This window comes from Carcharodon carcharias, chromosome 21 (genome assembly GCF_017639515.1).
Source record: "Carcharodon carcharias isolate sCarCar2 chromosome 21, sCarCar2.pri, whole genome shotgun sequence".
In the NCBI taxonomy this organism is placed as follows: domain Eukaryota; kingdom Metazoa; phylum Chordata; class Chondrichthyes; order Lamniformes; family Lamnidae; genus Carcharodon; species Carcharodon carcharias.
The window spans coordinates 64,044,376-64,061,988 of NC_054487.1; the positions used below are offsets into that span (position 1 = coordinate 64,044,376).

General features: G+C 41.7%; 1 protein-coding gene across 1 annotated transcript in view; it reads left to right on the plus strand.

The window, feature by feature from the left end:
- Nucleotides 1-5,156, plus strand: part of acss3 (acyl-CoA synthetase short chain family member 3) — an 89,087-nt gene extending 83,931 nt beyond the window's left edge. The window contains exons 13-16 of the mRNA XM_041216006.1: nt 679-801; nt 1,357-1,456; nt 1,554-1,729; nt 4,773-5,156. Of these exons, the coding sequence (XP_041071940.1) occupies nt 679-801; nt 1,357-1,456; nt 1,554-1,729; nt 4,773-4,850 (477 nt within the window). The 3' untranslated portion in view covers nt 4,851-5,156. The remainder of the gene's footprint in view (nt 1-678; nt 802-1,356; nt 1,457-1,553; nt 1,730-4,772) is intronic.
- The last annotated feature ends 12,457 nt before the right edge of the window (nt 5,157-17,613 follow it).

Here is a 17,613-nt window from a genome sequence, read left to right on the forward strand (position 1 = left end):
GGGTGGGCTGAGTGGGAATTTTCCCAACCTGTCTTGAAGATGAAAATCCAGGCCTGTATCTCAAAAATTAATGGATGGATTTCAACAAAACTTGCTACATAGATAGGGTATGGCCTAAGGAAAAACTGGTTAGCATTAGACAAAGATATGGATCTGGATCCTGGAATTTTTATAAAGAATCTGTTAACATTGGGAGATAGGACACTGAGTTTTTTTTTGAATGTTGTAGGTTTTTTTATTTAGAATGTTGATTGTTTTAGAATGTTGTGGATTGTCTCAGTTGCTGTGATAAAATTTGACACAGCTATCAAAATGTGAGCAGAATTTTCAGAGCAGGTTCTTATATGTGGATTGGCCTGGAGCCTCCTTGGTGAGATGGAAGCTCTTTATAAAATTATTTCTTTTTTCAGCTTTGTAGTTATAGCTTTTCAACCAGATAGGGAGAAGCCTCAACGGACAGCTGCATTATTGTAATAATGTTGAGTTAACACAGAGTGGCAGAGGTATGCACTGCACTGAATGCCCTCTTCTCTTGTATTTTGCTGAATTTATCAAAAAATGACATTGACATGATTCATAAATTGTACTCAACAGGTAACCAGAAAATTTGAATAGTACAGGAACAGTTAAATAAACTTATATTCATGATTTTAAACCTTTCTCTATATCTCTATCAAGGGTTACTATGATACCATGGATGCTGGCTATATGGATAATGATGGATATTTGTATGTCATGTCACGAATGGATGATGTAATCAATGTGGCAGGTCACAGGATTTCAGCTGGTGCTATTGAAGAGGTAATATTGTTTTAATAGCCTTTTTCCCCATTTAGTTTTCTTTCTCTTTTCCCAAAATTGCTCTTCCTGCACATAGACGACCCACAACACACACACACCCTCCCTCACACACACACACATCCTCCCTCACACACACACACATCCTCCCTCACACACACACACACCCTCACACACACACACACACACCCTCACACACACACACACACACACCCTCCCTCACACACACACACACACACACCCTCCCTCACACACACACACACCCTCCCTCACACACACACCAGAAGTACCTCCAGAAGTCATCAGCCCTATTTGTGATAGCATCGCATTGTGATGCTGTCCTAATGTGAATAGGTGCTCTGTCTTGGTACAGTATCTTTCCTCTGGATGACACTGCACTTGATGAATTAACTGACAACAGTACTTTGTCACCAATTCTTTATTTTTTTAAATTAAAATTCAATAACATAGAATGTAAATTGCTCTTAAAATGTTGGACAAGATTTAATTGTAAGAAAATGAATAATTTATTGAATATGTTTGCTGTCATCCTTTTAGGCCATCATCACCCATCCAACTGTAGCAGACTGTGCTGTGGTAGGCCTCAGGGACTCTGTGAAGGGACATGTTCCGCTAGCTTTATGTGTTTTAAGGAATGGTAAGATCGTTAATTTTACCTATTAAATAGTGTTATGCATTGTCACTTAACATTCAAATAAATAGCTTCATCAACTTTATGAAAACTGTATAACCAGGTGTGGCTGAGAAATTTGAAGAGCTCACAGAAGAGATTGTTAAAATTGTTCGGGACACCATTGGTCCAGTTGCTGCATTTAGGAAAGTGGTTTTTGTGCCAGTGTTACCAAAGACTCGTTCTGGCAAGATACCTCGTTCTACACTTTCAGCAGCTGTAAATGGCATGCCTTACTCAGTAAGTTAATGTTTTTACTATCTTTTATGGAGCAATGCATTTGATTTTGAAAGTTGGCCTTTTCTTAATAACACCTTTGGATTGCCATTCGCATGATAACTTTATTTCACATACCTTTTTGCATGGGTTTATACAATATTATGACCCCCGACAGACTAATAACATTTAAAAATAAATTCAAATTTCCAGTTAATAGCTGGAAAGGACGACACAACAAGATTTCACATTTTAAGATTTTTACTGAAACAAATGACCATAGTGCTATTAACTAAGCACTATTTTTGTAGGCAACTTATGCTTTAAAATTACAGAAAGGAATGCTATTCTTTTATACTTACCACACATCACAATCTCCTCATAATTACAGTCCTTATAGCAGTCTGCAGTTGCTTTCAGCTTTCAATGGATTCACGTTTTCCCACTTCATTAAGTAGTGACTTCATTAAGTAGTGACCGTCTCAAGGCGCTTCCTAGTTTTCAGAGAGTTTCCCAAATCCACTACCGTCAGTAAAGCCTGTCCTGATGATTCTTCTTAGGCCCTGGCCATGCCAGGACAAATCTCCTGGGTTCTTCAGTTGGCTGTGGAATGTGCCTCTTCAACTAGAGACCATCTCCCGCCCACATCAGGCTTCGGTAAATCGCAAAGAACCTGCAGCTCTTCTCTGTTGACCACACCAACTGCTGCTTTTTTGCCCTCTTCTCTTTTCTATACCATAAGTTTGGAGCCAGTAGGTCTATTCAGTATTAGCCCTTGCCTTTTGTTCCCAGGTGTGAGAACTTCACCCCTTGCCCAGCAGATCTCTTGATGTTGCCAAGCTTTTTGTCAGGCAAGAGTTGAAATTGTTATATAACCCCTTCATTTTAACCTAAATTTAAAGACACAGCCCACAACATAATAATTTTATAAACCTCATTATTGTAACAATGTTATTTCACCTGCTGCTGGGTGCGTAATGTGTTGACTTGAAATTAAAATCCGAGATTTAGCAATTCTAATGACACATCCAAGTTAAAATGCACTGTTTTGTCTCCTTGGAGCTAGTTATTAACCGAGATGGAATTTTAACATGTGCATCTTGGTCCAAAATACAGCATAGGAGCGCAATAAAAACAAACAAGCATACTTTTGTAAATAGAATAAATCCATCCATCCAATCATTTATCTATGCTATGTTAAAAGTTTTGAAGTGCACGCTGTATGTATCACATTTAGTTCCTGTAGCAACTAACTTTATGGGCTAAAAATAAAACACAACAAATCAGAATTGAAGAAATATTTAGCATATGAAACTTGGGGAAAGTAGCTTGAAAATTGCCAAGAAACTACAGGTACTTAAGAAAACCTTGAATGAGCAGTCAGGAGAACAAACCAATGGAAAACAAAGTAATCAATGATGAACAGTTCAAAATACATTCTGAGAAAAGCAGCACATACAAATTATTCCTCAATACATAAAGAAGTATAAGTTTTGCTATATTACATTTATCAATTGATTGTCTTTTGTGTCATGTAATACCTCATTAGAATTTTTACTTGAAGTCTTCAGCTTTTCCAAAAGCTTCGGCTTGGACTTAATATTTTTGCCCAGAACCATGATATTGTTAAGCAGTGGCAGATCCTGGATGTGCAATATGCACAATTTTCCTGGATGGTTGGCCCACCTACTCCAATATTCTCTTTAGCTTCCAGCAGTATCTGTTTTTTGTTTGTTTTCAAAATGTCTGGAAGAAAGTCTTAGAGAGCAAATTTCAAAGTTTATTTCTGTTTACTAGGGCTTTCACCAAAGAAAACCAGACCAAAATGTCCCCAAAACAAATCAACTTAATTTTCAGATAAACATTGTGTTGTAAATCAAACAAAACATAATCATTCACATTAGTGACTGCTGATACTGAGAGAGGGAATACAGGCAGAAAGAGTCAGAGATATGTGAAGGGAGAAGGAGACTGAGAGCCAAATACAAGATAGATACACATCCAAGACAGGAAGACAGAAGCCAATCACAAAATGATGAATTGAATATTTGATTTTAAAAATATTTTAGACACCCACAAACCATTTCCGCCAGATCCTTGCACTTTCAGTGCTGTCAGGCCCACATCCTCCCCTCACTTCACCGCAGGAACTTACCAATGAGCAGAACCCCACATTCTCTACCGATGTGTTAAAGCCCACACCCTGTTCCACCAAACCTCGAATTCCACTTCCATAGTTCCTTCACATACCATGTTTCCCCTCTCAATGGTGCCAGATTACAGGACCACTCCAATGGTCAGTGGCATTAGAGGAAAACCATTCCCTTAAGCTAAACTGTCATTTTGGTAAGTCTTTTTGTATTCTCACTAATCCTGGCCCTTCTTTAACATCTATAATACCTAATGTTAAAGGTGTGAGTTGTGAGGAAAGACTTCAGACACTTTGGCTATTTATGCTTGAAAAGCAGTTGATTGAGAAAACCCTGGAATGCTGTTTAGACCAACTGAATACTGTAATCGGAGTACTTTATAACCCTTTTGGACTGATAAACTAAGATGGGCTAATTATCTTGTGCTCTTGAATAACATCTCCAATCATAAGTAAAAATTCAAATATTACTTTAAGTGATTAGATTGTCACATTTCTAAATGTTACAGTAAACTTATCTATCTCTCTTTTCAGCTCTTTATTATTGTGGTTTATGTTACTTCACTACTAATATATCAAATGAGCTCTACACAAGATTATCAGATAGCACCTGACTGATATACTTGAAGCATCATGGTCAATGAATTTTGGGATTTCTTTCTTTCCTTTCATAGAATTGCAGAATACAATTCTTCTTTAACATTTGTTCTAGAAATCCAGGTTCAAATTGTTCTGTTGATTTTATAGGATGTTTTGATGTTATTACTGTTTTGGTTAACATCATTCATCTTGTGTATTGCTGAAAAAATAGACATGCTATTGAAGTTTTTCATCTAGCATTCATCAGGACAGCTCTTTTTTTCAGCAATAATCAGGCTCTGTACTAGCAAATGACTAACATTTCACCTCCTTCCATAGGTAACACCAACCATTGAAGACGCTCATGTTTTCTTGGAAATTGAAGGAATTCTGAAGCAGAACAAAATTATACCTTAACATTCAGTGCCATATCATGAATTATAATCACTTTTCTTCCTGGTGATCAACTGTGCTCTGTCCATGTTGAGCATACCCCTGAATCTAATATAGAAGCTCCAAATCTTAATTTCTGCCTATATTTTCAACTTTATAGCACATAACATAAATGTTTATGCCTGTAATTGTGCAACGTTGAAAGGGTCAAATACAATATATGTTTTATCTATAACGTTGCGAATTTAAGCCGTGTTTAAAGTATTTTAGTTTTTGGCTTTCTTCCAGGTTTGATCTATACTGTAAATAAAAGGTCACATATCTCATGAAGCAATGAGTGAAACTGTTGTCATACCATCTGCACGTTGCTAATTGAAGTTACTTTCCATTTGCAGTTTCCTCAAAAGGTCATGGAATAAAATTAGAGTTCCACATCAAAAATTTTATGTACCAAATCAATATTTAAAAAAATGAACTTTGAATAAAGTAGCCTCTACTTTATACCTACCTTAACAATAATTTTAAGGCTTTGTTCACATTCAACAAAATCTAAAAAAGAATTGTTACCAACATTATCATGGAAATTGGAGTAAAATTGAATCACGTGTTTCTGTAAAGAAATGCTGGAAATAGTGTTTTACATTTCCAGTTATTAAGAGAAGTTCAAAGAAAATCAAGCCAAAATATACAGGACAGTTTTGGATAATAGATTGTGTTGTTACTATTACTTAGCAAAAAAATGTTTAAAATTTAGTGGCCATTTCATTCAAAGGAGAATCACAGACTCTCACAGTGCAGAAGAGACCCTTCGGCCCATCGAGTCTGCACCGACACATGAGAAACACTTGACCTATCTGCCGAATCCCATTTACCAGCACTTGTCCCATAGCCTTAAATGTTATGATGTGCCAAGTGCTCATCCAGGTACTTTTTAAAGGATGTGAGGCAACCCGCCTCCACCACCCTCCCAGGCAGTGAATTCCAGACTGTCACCACCCTCTGGGTAAAAAGGTTTTTCCTCACATTCCCCCCTAAACCTCCTGCCCCTCACCTTGAACTTATGTCCCCTCGTGACTGACCCTTCAACTAAGGGAAACAGCTACTTCCTACCCACCCTGTCCATGCTCCCTCATAATCTTATACACCTCGATCAGGTCGCCCCTCAGTCTTCTCTGCTGCAATGAAAACAACCTAAGTCTATCCAACCTCTCTTCATAACTTAATTGTTTCATGCCAGGCAATATCCTGGTGAATCTCCTCTGCACCCCCTCCAGTGCAATCACATCCCTCCTATTATGTGGCGACCAGAACTGCACACAGTACTCCAGCTGTGGCCTCACCAAAGTTCTATACAACTCCAACATGTCCAAGAAGTCAGTATTAATTCTCAGTATTATTCACCTCTATTGCTCTTTAGGTTATGCACCAGTTAATTCATCAACTGATTGAGAACATAAATTCTTAAAATTATCTAAATACTTTTAGCACACACCTCTGTGGCTAGCTGTCCCATAGTAACCTAAACAATCTGAAAATATATTTTAAAAAATGTACAGAAGGAAACAATCTTTTAAAATGCCTCTTCTTTGGTGCATCAAAAAATTTTTAAGTCAAATTTTGAGTAAAAATTTCTTAAAGCTCAACTGTTGCAGTGTGTAGGGAATGACCTTTTTATGTTTTTTGTACTTTTTATACTTTGTGCTCTGAATTCCTTTTGATGTGTATCCTGGTAGATGAAGGGTTAATTCTAAATGTATGCTTAGGGCATATGGCTGTGTGACTTCTGTCAAATTGAAGTCGCACTGTAACAGGAATTGATGGTGTAGTGTGAACAGCAAAAGGCAAGTAGGACAGATGGTCAAATCTATGTTACCAGTTGTGATCAAAGGATGCGCTTTGAAACATATAGATCAATGGACTTTGGAGCTATATCTAAATGAGTAAGGGCTATTAATATAAAAGCAAAATGCTGTGGGTGCTGGAAATCTGAATTAAAAACAAAGTTCTGGATTAATTTTGGGAAATGGTTATACAGGAAAAAATTAATAATGGTTTGTTTAAATAGAACCATAGAAAAGTTACGGTGCAGAAGGAGGCCAATCAGCCCATCGTGTCTGCATCGGCCAAAAAATAAACTAGCCGCTCATTTTAATCCCACTTTCCAGCACCTGGTCCGTAGCTTGGCAGGTTACAGCTCTTCAGATGTAGATCCAGGTTCCTTTTAAATGAATTGAGCGTTTCAGCCTCAATGAACAACTTGGGCAGTGAATTCCAGGTGCCCACCACCCTTGGGTGAAAAAGTTTTTTTCCTCATGTCCCCTCTAATCTTTCTAATCACCTTAAATCAGTGTTCCCTAGTAACTGACCCCTCAGCTAGGGGAAACAAGTCTTTCCTGTCTACCCTAATAAGGCCACTCATAATTTTGTACACCTCAATTAGTCATCCCTTAGCCTCCTGTGCTCTAAGGACAACAACTAATCTCTAACCACAGCTGCAATGTTCAAGCCCTGGCAACATTCTTGTAAATCTCCTCTGCATTCCCCAGAGCAATTACATCCTTCGTGTAAAGTGGTATTCCATCTAAAGTGGTAGTGTGGCCTAACCAGCATTTTATAGCTCGCTTGCCAAGGTGTACATTGACACGGGGTGGCATCAGGCGTGCGTCCCAACGTCACCACGCGTCATTTAGATTTTCAGTTCGCCGGCGCGCAGCTGAGTTGGCTGTGCATTCGCCAAACTGTCAAAGGCCGATTAAGGCCATTTAACTAACAATTAAAATAATGGATCTGCCCGTCCAACCTTAAGGTTGGCGGGCAAGCAAAGAGCCCAGGTGGCCTTTGCATTTTTCATGGAACCTCATCCACAGGCGGGATGAGGTTTCATGAATGATTTTAAATTTTCACAAAAATTTTTATTGAAATGAATATACATGTCCCAGCTCATGTGACAGTTTCACATGAGGGGACATGTCATAAAAATTTTTTCAACACTTTATTGAACTGCTAAGACTTAAAACTAATCTCTGTGCCTCAGGGAGGTTTCTGCATGCAAAAGAGCGCACTCCTGACTCAGGGAACCCCCCTGCCAATCGCACCCACCCCAACCCCCCCTCTGCACAGGGAGTGCACAGCGCTTCCGGGTGCGCATCATACTGGGCAGGTCTTAATTGGCCCGCCCACGCAAAATGGCACGTGGACCCGATCGGACCCTGTCCCCACCCCCGCACAACCCCTCCCCCCCCACCAATGGGGGGATAATTCTACCCATACAGGTTCCATCATTACATCCCTGCTTTTGTATTCAATACCTCACCCAATAAAGGAAAGCATTCCATATGCTTTCTTGACCGTGTTGTCCACCTGTCCTGCTACCTTTAAGGACTTGTGGACTTGCACTCCATTGTTTCTGACTTCCTCAACCCCTCTCAATATCCTTTTGTTTACTGAGTATTCCGTTGCTTTGTTTGCCCTCCCCAAATGCACTACCTCTCACTTTTCCGAAATGAATTCCATTTGCCACTTCTCCACCCACTCAACCAAACCATTGATTTCATTCTAGAGTCGACAGCTATCCTCTTCATGATGAACTACACGGCCAATTTTTGCGTCATCTTTAAATTTCCCAATCATGCCTCCCACATTTAAGCCTACATCATTAATATATACTACAAGCAAAAAGGGCCCCAACACTTTTTAAGTAATGGTACAATGTTCGCAGACCTCCAATTCTCTGGGACTTTACCTGTATCTAGTGAGGATTGGAAAATGATCCTCAGAGCATCCATTATTTCCTCCCTGGCTTCCTTTAACAGTCTGGGATATAATCCATCTGGCCCTGGTGATTTATCCACCTTCAAGGATGCCAGACCCCCCGGTACTTCCTTTTTTACCAAGCTTATTGTATCTAATATTTCACACTCCTCCTCTTTTACTAGAATGTCTGCATCGTCCCCCTTCTTAGTGAAGACAGACACAAAGTACTCATCAAGAACCCTGCCCACATCTTCAGCATCTATGCACAAGTTACCATGTACATCCCTGATTGTCCCTACCTTTTCCTTAGTTATTCTGTTACTCTTAATGTACTAGTAAAACATCTTAGGAGTTTCTTTGATTTTACCTACCATATTTTTTCATATCCTCTTTGCTTTGCTAATTTCTATTTTTACTTCACCCCTGTACTTTCTATATTCCCCTTGGCTTAGTCTTTTGCGACAGTTATATGCTTTATTTTTCTGCTTTATCTTGGCCTGTATGCTTCTGGATAACCAGGGGACTCTAGATTTGGCAGTACCACCCTTTTTCTTTGTGGAGACATGTCTACACTGTGCCCATAGAATCTTGCCTTTGAATGCCTCTAACTGATTTGACGCAGTTTTTCCTTCTAATATCTGTATCCAGACGTTGATGATATCTTATTTGGCATATGACCATAGGACATTTGTCCATGGCAAATTAAATAACAAGATTAAAGCACAATGGCAACATCAGAACACAGCAAGACTCCTGGCTGCAGAGCATAAAAGAATATCCTTGAAGAGGTTTGGCTTGCAGATTTGAAGATGACGTAGAAGGAGACAAGAGGAAACCATCTGCAGCCACTAGAGTCAGTCAGAAGCAAAGAACTACTTGAACTAGAAATGGTCTGCCTTCTTTTGTTAAGTATAAATTTTGTTGCTTAATAAATTCTCCTTTTACCTTCACATTAAGTGTCTGCTCATCCAAAATTTACTGTCTGGTCTCAAAACCTCTTACAGTATGCAACAAATATTATGAACTTTATCTTGGATATAAGTTACATATGTAAATTTTAATATAAAAGTATTAATCATAATTTTAAACATTTATAGAAATATTAAAAGCCATAAACAGTTATAGCTGTCAATTTAGTGCCTGGAGAAGACAAGCAGCCTATACTTCAATTGTTTATCTGTATTTGAAACCTAAAGTGATACCAAATTTAATGATTTTGCACCATGATTTTATGAACTCTCCTCTATTTGTCATATATTTGTGGCCAAAGTTAATGATTGGTTTTAGGAATCTGGTGCTGTTGTCAGTTTAGTAGAAAAGTCATTCCTGGAATTCATTTTTTACATTTTTTTACTCTTGTGCTGAAGAGTAGTGTATTTCTTATTTGAATTTCTGTCCCTTTTTATTAAAATTGAAGAAGTGTTTAGCCTTCCTTTATGAGCTTTATTTAATTGTACCAACTTCCTAAAAATGAATGGTGTGGTATCTTAGTCATCAGTTATCCCTTCATGTGGCTCAATGTTCAATTTTGTTTGATAATATGAAGTGCTTTGGGACCTTTTAATAGACTAAAGGTGCCATATAAATGCTTGTCATATCAGATTGATTTACACTTTTACTGTACATCCTTAAATCACTGGTGGAAATATTACAATACACCTTACTCTTCAACAGCAAAACATTTCAATCCTTATTATAAATGGGTGTAGGGCCAATTCCACCTCCTCCCACCAAAGCCATGAGTAAAATTTATTCCTTCCCTGTCCCAGGTTGCCACCTTCCCGCACAAGATCCTCCTGAAGCGTTCTTGTGACTTAGATGAATGCTGGCACCTGTTCCTTCATTTCACACCATCAGCTGAAATTCTGTTCCTACATACTAGTCAGCTGCTGGACAGATGACCAAGAGCATGTAGTTACCCAGGACCACGAGTTAAAAATGTCTTCGCTTTGTGCTGCTGAGGTCATATGGACTCGAAATGTTAACTCTGTTTCTCTCTCCACAGATGTTGCCAGATCCGCTGGATTTTACCTGCATTTTCTGTTTATATTATGGTAAGAACAGTCAGTTTCCCTGTCCCTGCATCTCCCCAGTGTAATTTAAATGCTATGGATGGGCACGGTTTGGTGGTTGAGTTCAGTGTTGAGGGTTAGGAGGTGTGGGAAGAGGGCAAGAGCTCTAGCAGATGCAGTGTCCTGCCAAGCAGCTAGAATGTACTTAGTATCTACTGGGCCTTGGCTAATGGCTTGAATAAAACAGAGGTGGGATCACATCATTGGGAATACATTTCATTCATGATTGAAGTCCAGGCAAGGGAGACAACAATGTTCAGTACCACTCACAACTCCTCAGATACTGAAGCAGTCCATGCCTGCATGCAACAAGCCCTTGATAACATTCAGGCTTGGGCTAATGAGTGGCAAGTAACATTCATGCCATACAAGTGCCACGCAACGATCATCTCCAACAAGAGAGAGTCTAATAATCTCCCCTAGAAGTTCAGTGGCATTTCCATCACTGAAAACCCCACCATCTGCTGGGGGTTTCCATTGGCCAGAAAATGAACTGGAACAGTGTTGGGACCCTTGCTCTTTCTGGTGGGAGGTGGCTAACAAGGTAGTCGATGCACTGGTGTTAATTTTCCAAAGTTTGCTAGATTCTGGAAAGGTTCCATCAGATTGGAAAGTAGTAAACATAACCTCTCCATTCAAGAAGGGAGTGAGGCAGAAAACAGGAAAGTATAGGCCAGTTAGCTTGACATCTGTCGTGGGGAAGTTATTAGAATCGATCATTAAGGAGGTTATTGCTGGGCACTTAGAAGAGCTCAAGACAGTAGGGAAGAGTCAGCAAGGTTTTGTGAAAGGAAAATCATGTTAACCAATTTATTGGAGTTTTTTGAAGGAGTACATGCGCAGTGTATAAAGGGGAGCCTGTAGATGAACTGCACTTGAAGAGACTTGAGGAAGGAAGGGAATGGGTGACCACCAGGCAATCCAAGAGAAACAGGCAGGTAGTTCAGGAGTCCCCTGGCTGACAAATTGGTATTCCATTTTGGAGGCTGATGAGGGCGCTGGTTCCTCCAGGGAGTGCAGACAGAGCCAAGCTTCTGGCACCACTGTATAGGAGGGGAGGAAGAGAGGAAGAGGAAGGGATTCTACAGTCAGGGGAACAGATAGGCGCTACTGTGGCCGTCAACGTGACTCCAGGATGGTGTGTTGCCTCCCTGGTGCCTGGGTCCAGGATGTCACTGAACGGATGCAGGGCATCCTGAAGGGGGAGGGTGATAAGGCAGAGGTCATGGTACATGTTGGTACCAATGACATAGGTAGAAAGAGGGATGAAGTCTTGCATCAAGAATTCAGGGAATTAGGCAGTAGACTAAAAAGCAAGACGTCTCGGATTGTAATCTCTGGATTACTCCTAGTGCCACGTGCTAGCGAGCTCAGAAATCAGAGAATAGCGCAGATGAATACGTGGCTTAAGAGTTAGTGCAGGAGGGAGGGTTTTAGATTCCTGAATCACTGGGACTGTTTCTGGGGAGGGTGGAAACTGTACAAGCGGGACGGTCTACATCTGAACTAGAGCAGGACTAACATCCTTGCAGGTGGGTTTGCCAGTGCTGTTGGGAGGAGTTTAAACTAATTCAGCAGAGGGAAGGGACACAGAATGTTAGCAGAATAGGGACTCATCATAATACAGGAAAGAAATCAAGTCAGAGGGAGTACAGATGCATTAAGTTTCAAGGGAGTAAGGCAAGGCTGGATGGCCTCTACTTTAATGCCAGGAGTATTACTGGTAAAACGGATGAGTTAAGGGTGAGGATTGACACGTGGAATTATGATATAGTAGCTATCACTGAGAAGTGGTTGAGGGAGGGGCAAGATTGGCAGCTCAACATTCCGGGATAAGAATCTTCAGGCGAGACAGGAGAGGTAAAAGAGGAGGAGGTATTGCATTATTAGTTAAGGAGTCAGTTACTACAGTCAGGAGAGATGATATCTTGGAGGGGGCATCAGATGAAGCTTTGTGGGTAGAGCTTAGGAATAAAAAAGGGGCAGCCACATTGTTAGGTGTTTACTATAGACCCCCAGATAGTCAGTGGGAAATTGAGGAGCAAATATGTGCAGAATTTGTGGAGGTGTGTAAAAACAATAACAATAGGGTAATTATATTAGGTGATTTCAACTTTCCCAACATTAATTTGGATAGACATAGTGTTAAGGGCTTGGATGGAGTGGATTTCTTGAAATGTGTACAGGAGAACTTTTTAGGTCAATACGTAGAGGGTCCAACAAGGGATAGCGCAGTGCTGGACATAATTCTGGGGAATGAAGCTGGACAGGTGGCTGAGGTGGTGGTGGGGGATTATTTTAGTGATAGTGACCACAACATGGTACAATTTAAGTTTGTTATGGACAAAGGATAGACAAGTTGCAAAAAAATGATTTGGATTGGGGGGGAGCGGATTTTAGTAAAATAAGACAGGATCTGGCCAAGGTAGATTGGGAACAGCTATTCGTGGGGAAATCTACAGAGGAGCAGTGGGGGGCATTCAAAAAAGGAAATGGGGAGGGTACAGGCTCAACATGTTCCCTTTAGGGTGATAGGAAGGAGTAACAAGCCCAGAGAACCATGGATGACCAGAGATATTCAGGTTACGATGAGAAGGAAAAGAGATACTTTTAGCAGGTACAAGGAAAGCGAAGAGAAGAAAAGCAGAGGCATTAGTGGAGTACAGGCAGTGCAGGGTGGAGCTTAAGAAAGCAATTATGAAAGCAAAGAGAACATATGAGAAAGCTCTGGCTGGTAAAAATAGAGAAAATCCCAAGATATTCTATAAGTATATTAATGGGAAGAGGATAACCTGGGAAAGAGTAGGGCCCATAAGGGACCTAGGGGGCAATCTATGGGTGGAGCCAGAGGACATCGCTAGAGTATTGAATGAATACTTCACGTCCATCTTCATCCAAGAGAGTGAGGATGAAGGTATTGAACTCGGGAGAGAGACTGCGAAGTCCTTAAGCAAATTGAGATAGGAAGTGACAAGGTATTGAGGTGTTGGCAGGCTTTAAAGTGGACAAATCTCCAGTTCCAGATGATTTGTGTCCCAGACTGCTGAGGGAGGCAAGGGAGGAGATCGCAGGGGCTCTGACCCAAATTTTTAATTCCTCTCTGGCTACGGGGGAGGATTAGAGAACAGCTAAAGTGGTTCTGCTATTTAAGAAGGGTTGTAGAGTTAAGCCAGGGAACTACAGGCTAGTGAGTCTCACATCAGTGGTAGGGAAACGATTGGAGAAAGTTCTGAAGGAGAGTATCTATCTCCACTTGGAGCGGCAAGGTTTGATTAGGGATAGTCAGCATGGCTTTGTCAGAGGGAGGTCATGCCTAATAAATTTGATTGAATTTTTTGAGGAGGTGACAAGGTGTGTAGATGAGGGTAGTGCAGTTGAAGTAGTTTATATGGTTTTCAGCAAATCCTTTGACAAGGTCCCACATGGGAGACTTATAAAGAAGGCAAATGCATGTGGGATACAGGTAATTTGATAAGATGGATTCAAAATTGACTTAGTTGTAGAGGACAGAGGGAGATGACAGAAGGATGCTTTAGTGACTGGAAATCAGTGTCCAGTGGCATACCACAGGGATCTGTGCTGGGTCCCCTATTATTTGTCATTTATATAAACGACATAGATGACTATGTGGGGGCTAGTATTAGTAAGTTTGTGGATGACACAAAAATTGGCCAGGTGGTTAACAGTGAGGTTGAGTGAGGGGGCTACAGGAAGATATAGACAGGATGGTCAAATGGGCAGATAAGTGGCAGGTGGAATTTAACCCTGAAAAGTGTGAGGTGATACACTTTGGAAGGAGTAATTTGACAAGGAAGTATTCAATGAACGGCATGACACTAGGAAATTCTGAGGAACAAAGGGACCTTGGCGTGAGTGTCCCTAGATCTCTGAAGGCAGAGGGGCATGTTAGTGGGGTGAAAAAGGCATATGGGACACTTGCCTTTATCAATCAAGGCATAGATTACAAAAGTAGGGAGTTGTATAGAACCTTGGTGAGACCACAGCTGGAGTACGGTGTGCAGTTCTGGTCGCCACATTATAGGAAGGATGTGGTTGCACTAGAGGGGGTGCAGAGGAGATTCACTAGGATGTTGACTGGGCTGAAACATTTAAGTTATGAAGAGAGATTGCATAGCCTTGGGTTGTTTTCGTTGGAGCAGAGAAGACTGAGGGGTGACCTGATCGAGGTGTACAAGATTATGAGGGGCATGGACAAGGTGGATAGGGAGCAGCTGTTCCCCTTTGTTGAAGGGCAGTCACAAAGTTCAAGATGAGGGACAGCAGGTTTAGGGGGGATGTGAGGAAAAGCCTTTTTACCCAGAGGGTGGTGACTGTCTGGAATTCACTGCCTGGCAGGATGGTGGATGCGGGTTGCCTCACATCCTTTAATAAGTACCAGGATGAGCACTTGGCACGTCATAACATTCAAAGCTATGGGCCAAGTGCTGGTAAATGGGATTAGGCAGGTAGGTCACGTGTTTCTCACTTGTTGGTACAGACTCGATGGGCCGAAGGGCCTCTTCTGCACTGTGTGATTCTGTGAATTGGCAAAAGAAGTAAAAGTGATGTGAGGATTTTTTTTCATTCAAAGGGTAGTTGGAGTCTGGAAGGAAGTTCCTGAGATGGTAGTGGAGGTAGGTTCGATCGAGGTATTCGAAAGGAAATTGGATTTCTATCTGAAAAGAAAGAATGTGCAAAGTTATTGGGATGAGACAGGGAGTGCAACTAGAATGCTGTTTCAGAGAGCCAGTGCACACTTGATGTGCCGAATGGCATCCTTCTGCACTGTAAAGATTCAGTGATTCTGTGGATCACCCATACAAATACTGTGGATACGAGAGCAAGTAAGAGGCTGGGAACTCTGCGGTGAGTAATTCACCTCCTGACTTCCCAAAACATGTCCACTATCTCGAAGGCACAAGTCAGGAGTGTAATGGAATACTCTCCACTTGCCTGGATGAGTGCAACTCCAAAATGCACAAGAAATTGCAAACCATTCAGGGTAAAGCAGCCTGCTTGATTGGCACCCCATCCACTGCTGTAACCACTTATTCCCTCCACCACCAGTGCGCAGTGGCATCAGTGTATACCAGCTAGAAAATGCACTTCAGCAACTTGCCAAGGTTTGGTGGTTGAGTTCACTGTTGAGGGTTAGGAGGTGTGGGAATAGTGCAAGAGCTCTAGTAGGTGCAGTGCCCTGCCAAGCAGTCAGCTTGCGTTAGTGTACACTTACCAAGGCTCCCTCGACAGCGACTTGGTTGGGTCCACAAGTGTGTTAACGGAATTGGCCACTACTTCCATGCTGTTCTGCACAAGGTACTTTGCCAACTGGGGGGCCAGATTTCTTCATGTTCATTAGCATTAACTGGAAGCTTTCTGACAGGCCTGCTAATATACGAAGCAATTCATTGTGCGTACCCACCAGCTTTCTTCTGTAAACTGCTCCATCAATGTCCTCACCTGAATCCTCTCCAGCAGAATTCTTTCTGACCTAGCCCTCCAGCGAACTGGTAACCTTGTCCCCTGCCTGAGTGCAGGCCACTTACACCAGGGGCAGAAATTTTCCCCCGTCGGTGGGGGGGGGGGGGGTGGAGGGAGGAGTTCAAGAGCGGAAGCGTGGAGGCGCACCTCCGATCGGGGCCATGTCGCCATTTTACATGGGCGGACCAATTAAGGCCCGCACAGCGTGACGTCCGCAAGGAAGTGCTATGCGCTCCCTGTGCGGGCGAGGGGGGTGGAATTCCCTGAGTCGAGAGTGCGCTCTTTCGCGGATGCGTGTGAAAGAGCACACTCATCTCCCTGAGCCTAAATGCTGCCTCAGGGAGATCGGCTATACATTAAAAAATATTGAAAACAGAGCAAAAGAAAATTTCGTGACACCGTCACATGACTTGGGACATGTCCATCACTTTCACTTTCACTTTTATTAAAAATTTACAAACCTACATGAAACCTCATCCCGCCTGTGGATGAGGTTTCATGCTTTTTCCAATGCCCTCCAGGGCTCCCAGCCTGCCCACCATCCTTAAGGTTGGATGGGCAGGTCCACTAATTACATTAATTAGTTTGTCAATGGCCTTAATAGGCCATTGACAGCCAACGGGCGCATAGCTGATTTGGCTGAGCCCCAGCCGACCTGAAAATCAAAGTGGGACGGGGTGACGGTGGGAATTCCGCCTGAGTTCATCCCGCATCATTTTACATGTCGGCGAGCAGGCACCGCTCCCCTCGCTCACCGACTGGGAAAATGTGCAAACCCTGCCTTTAAGCTATCTTCTAAAACATTGGTCCTGAAACTTTTTTTGATTGAAGTGTCCCTTTTCAAATGAATTAGTAATCACGGAATTCCCCCCACTGCACCACTACACCTGAATTATAATACCATAATACGAAAGTGCTGCATATATAGAGTATTTTAATAATACTTTTAAGAAAACAGATATTTACATGCGGTTATCAGTTAAATGAGTATGCAACTCACTGCAATTTTCCTATCTTTGGCAGAATCACAGAGAGGATTAGTAACCCTGAGAGAATAGAAATTAAGTGAGCACTATGGGACTTGGGTGGGTGGTGGGAGAGCATGATAACTGAGGAAGCCCAGCATGAAGTCATCACATGCATGGGGAGAACAGAACCCAGAGTGAGAAATAAAGAGAGCAGAAGACCAGAGCGGACATAAGGCTGGATCGCATCTCTCCTTCTCTCCACTCCTGCACTTAGGCCTTCAGTGAAGTGCTGGATAATCTTAGAGCCTGCTCTGTGAAACTTGGTGCCATTTTTGAGTGTTCACCAAGTTAGAATCACTTTTAGAATGATTTCCAGCAGCTGTTCCAACCACAATTGCATCTTCCTGTTAAGATGTGGAGGCTCGCTTTAAGTAGCGCAGACTAGTTTTAGTTGTGTTAACCTCTCATGATTTTGTACCTCCTGCCCTGGCAGGGCAGAACTCAACAGAACAT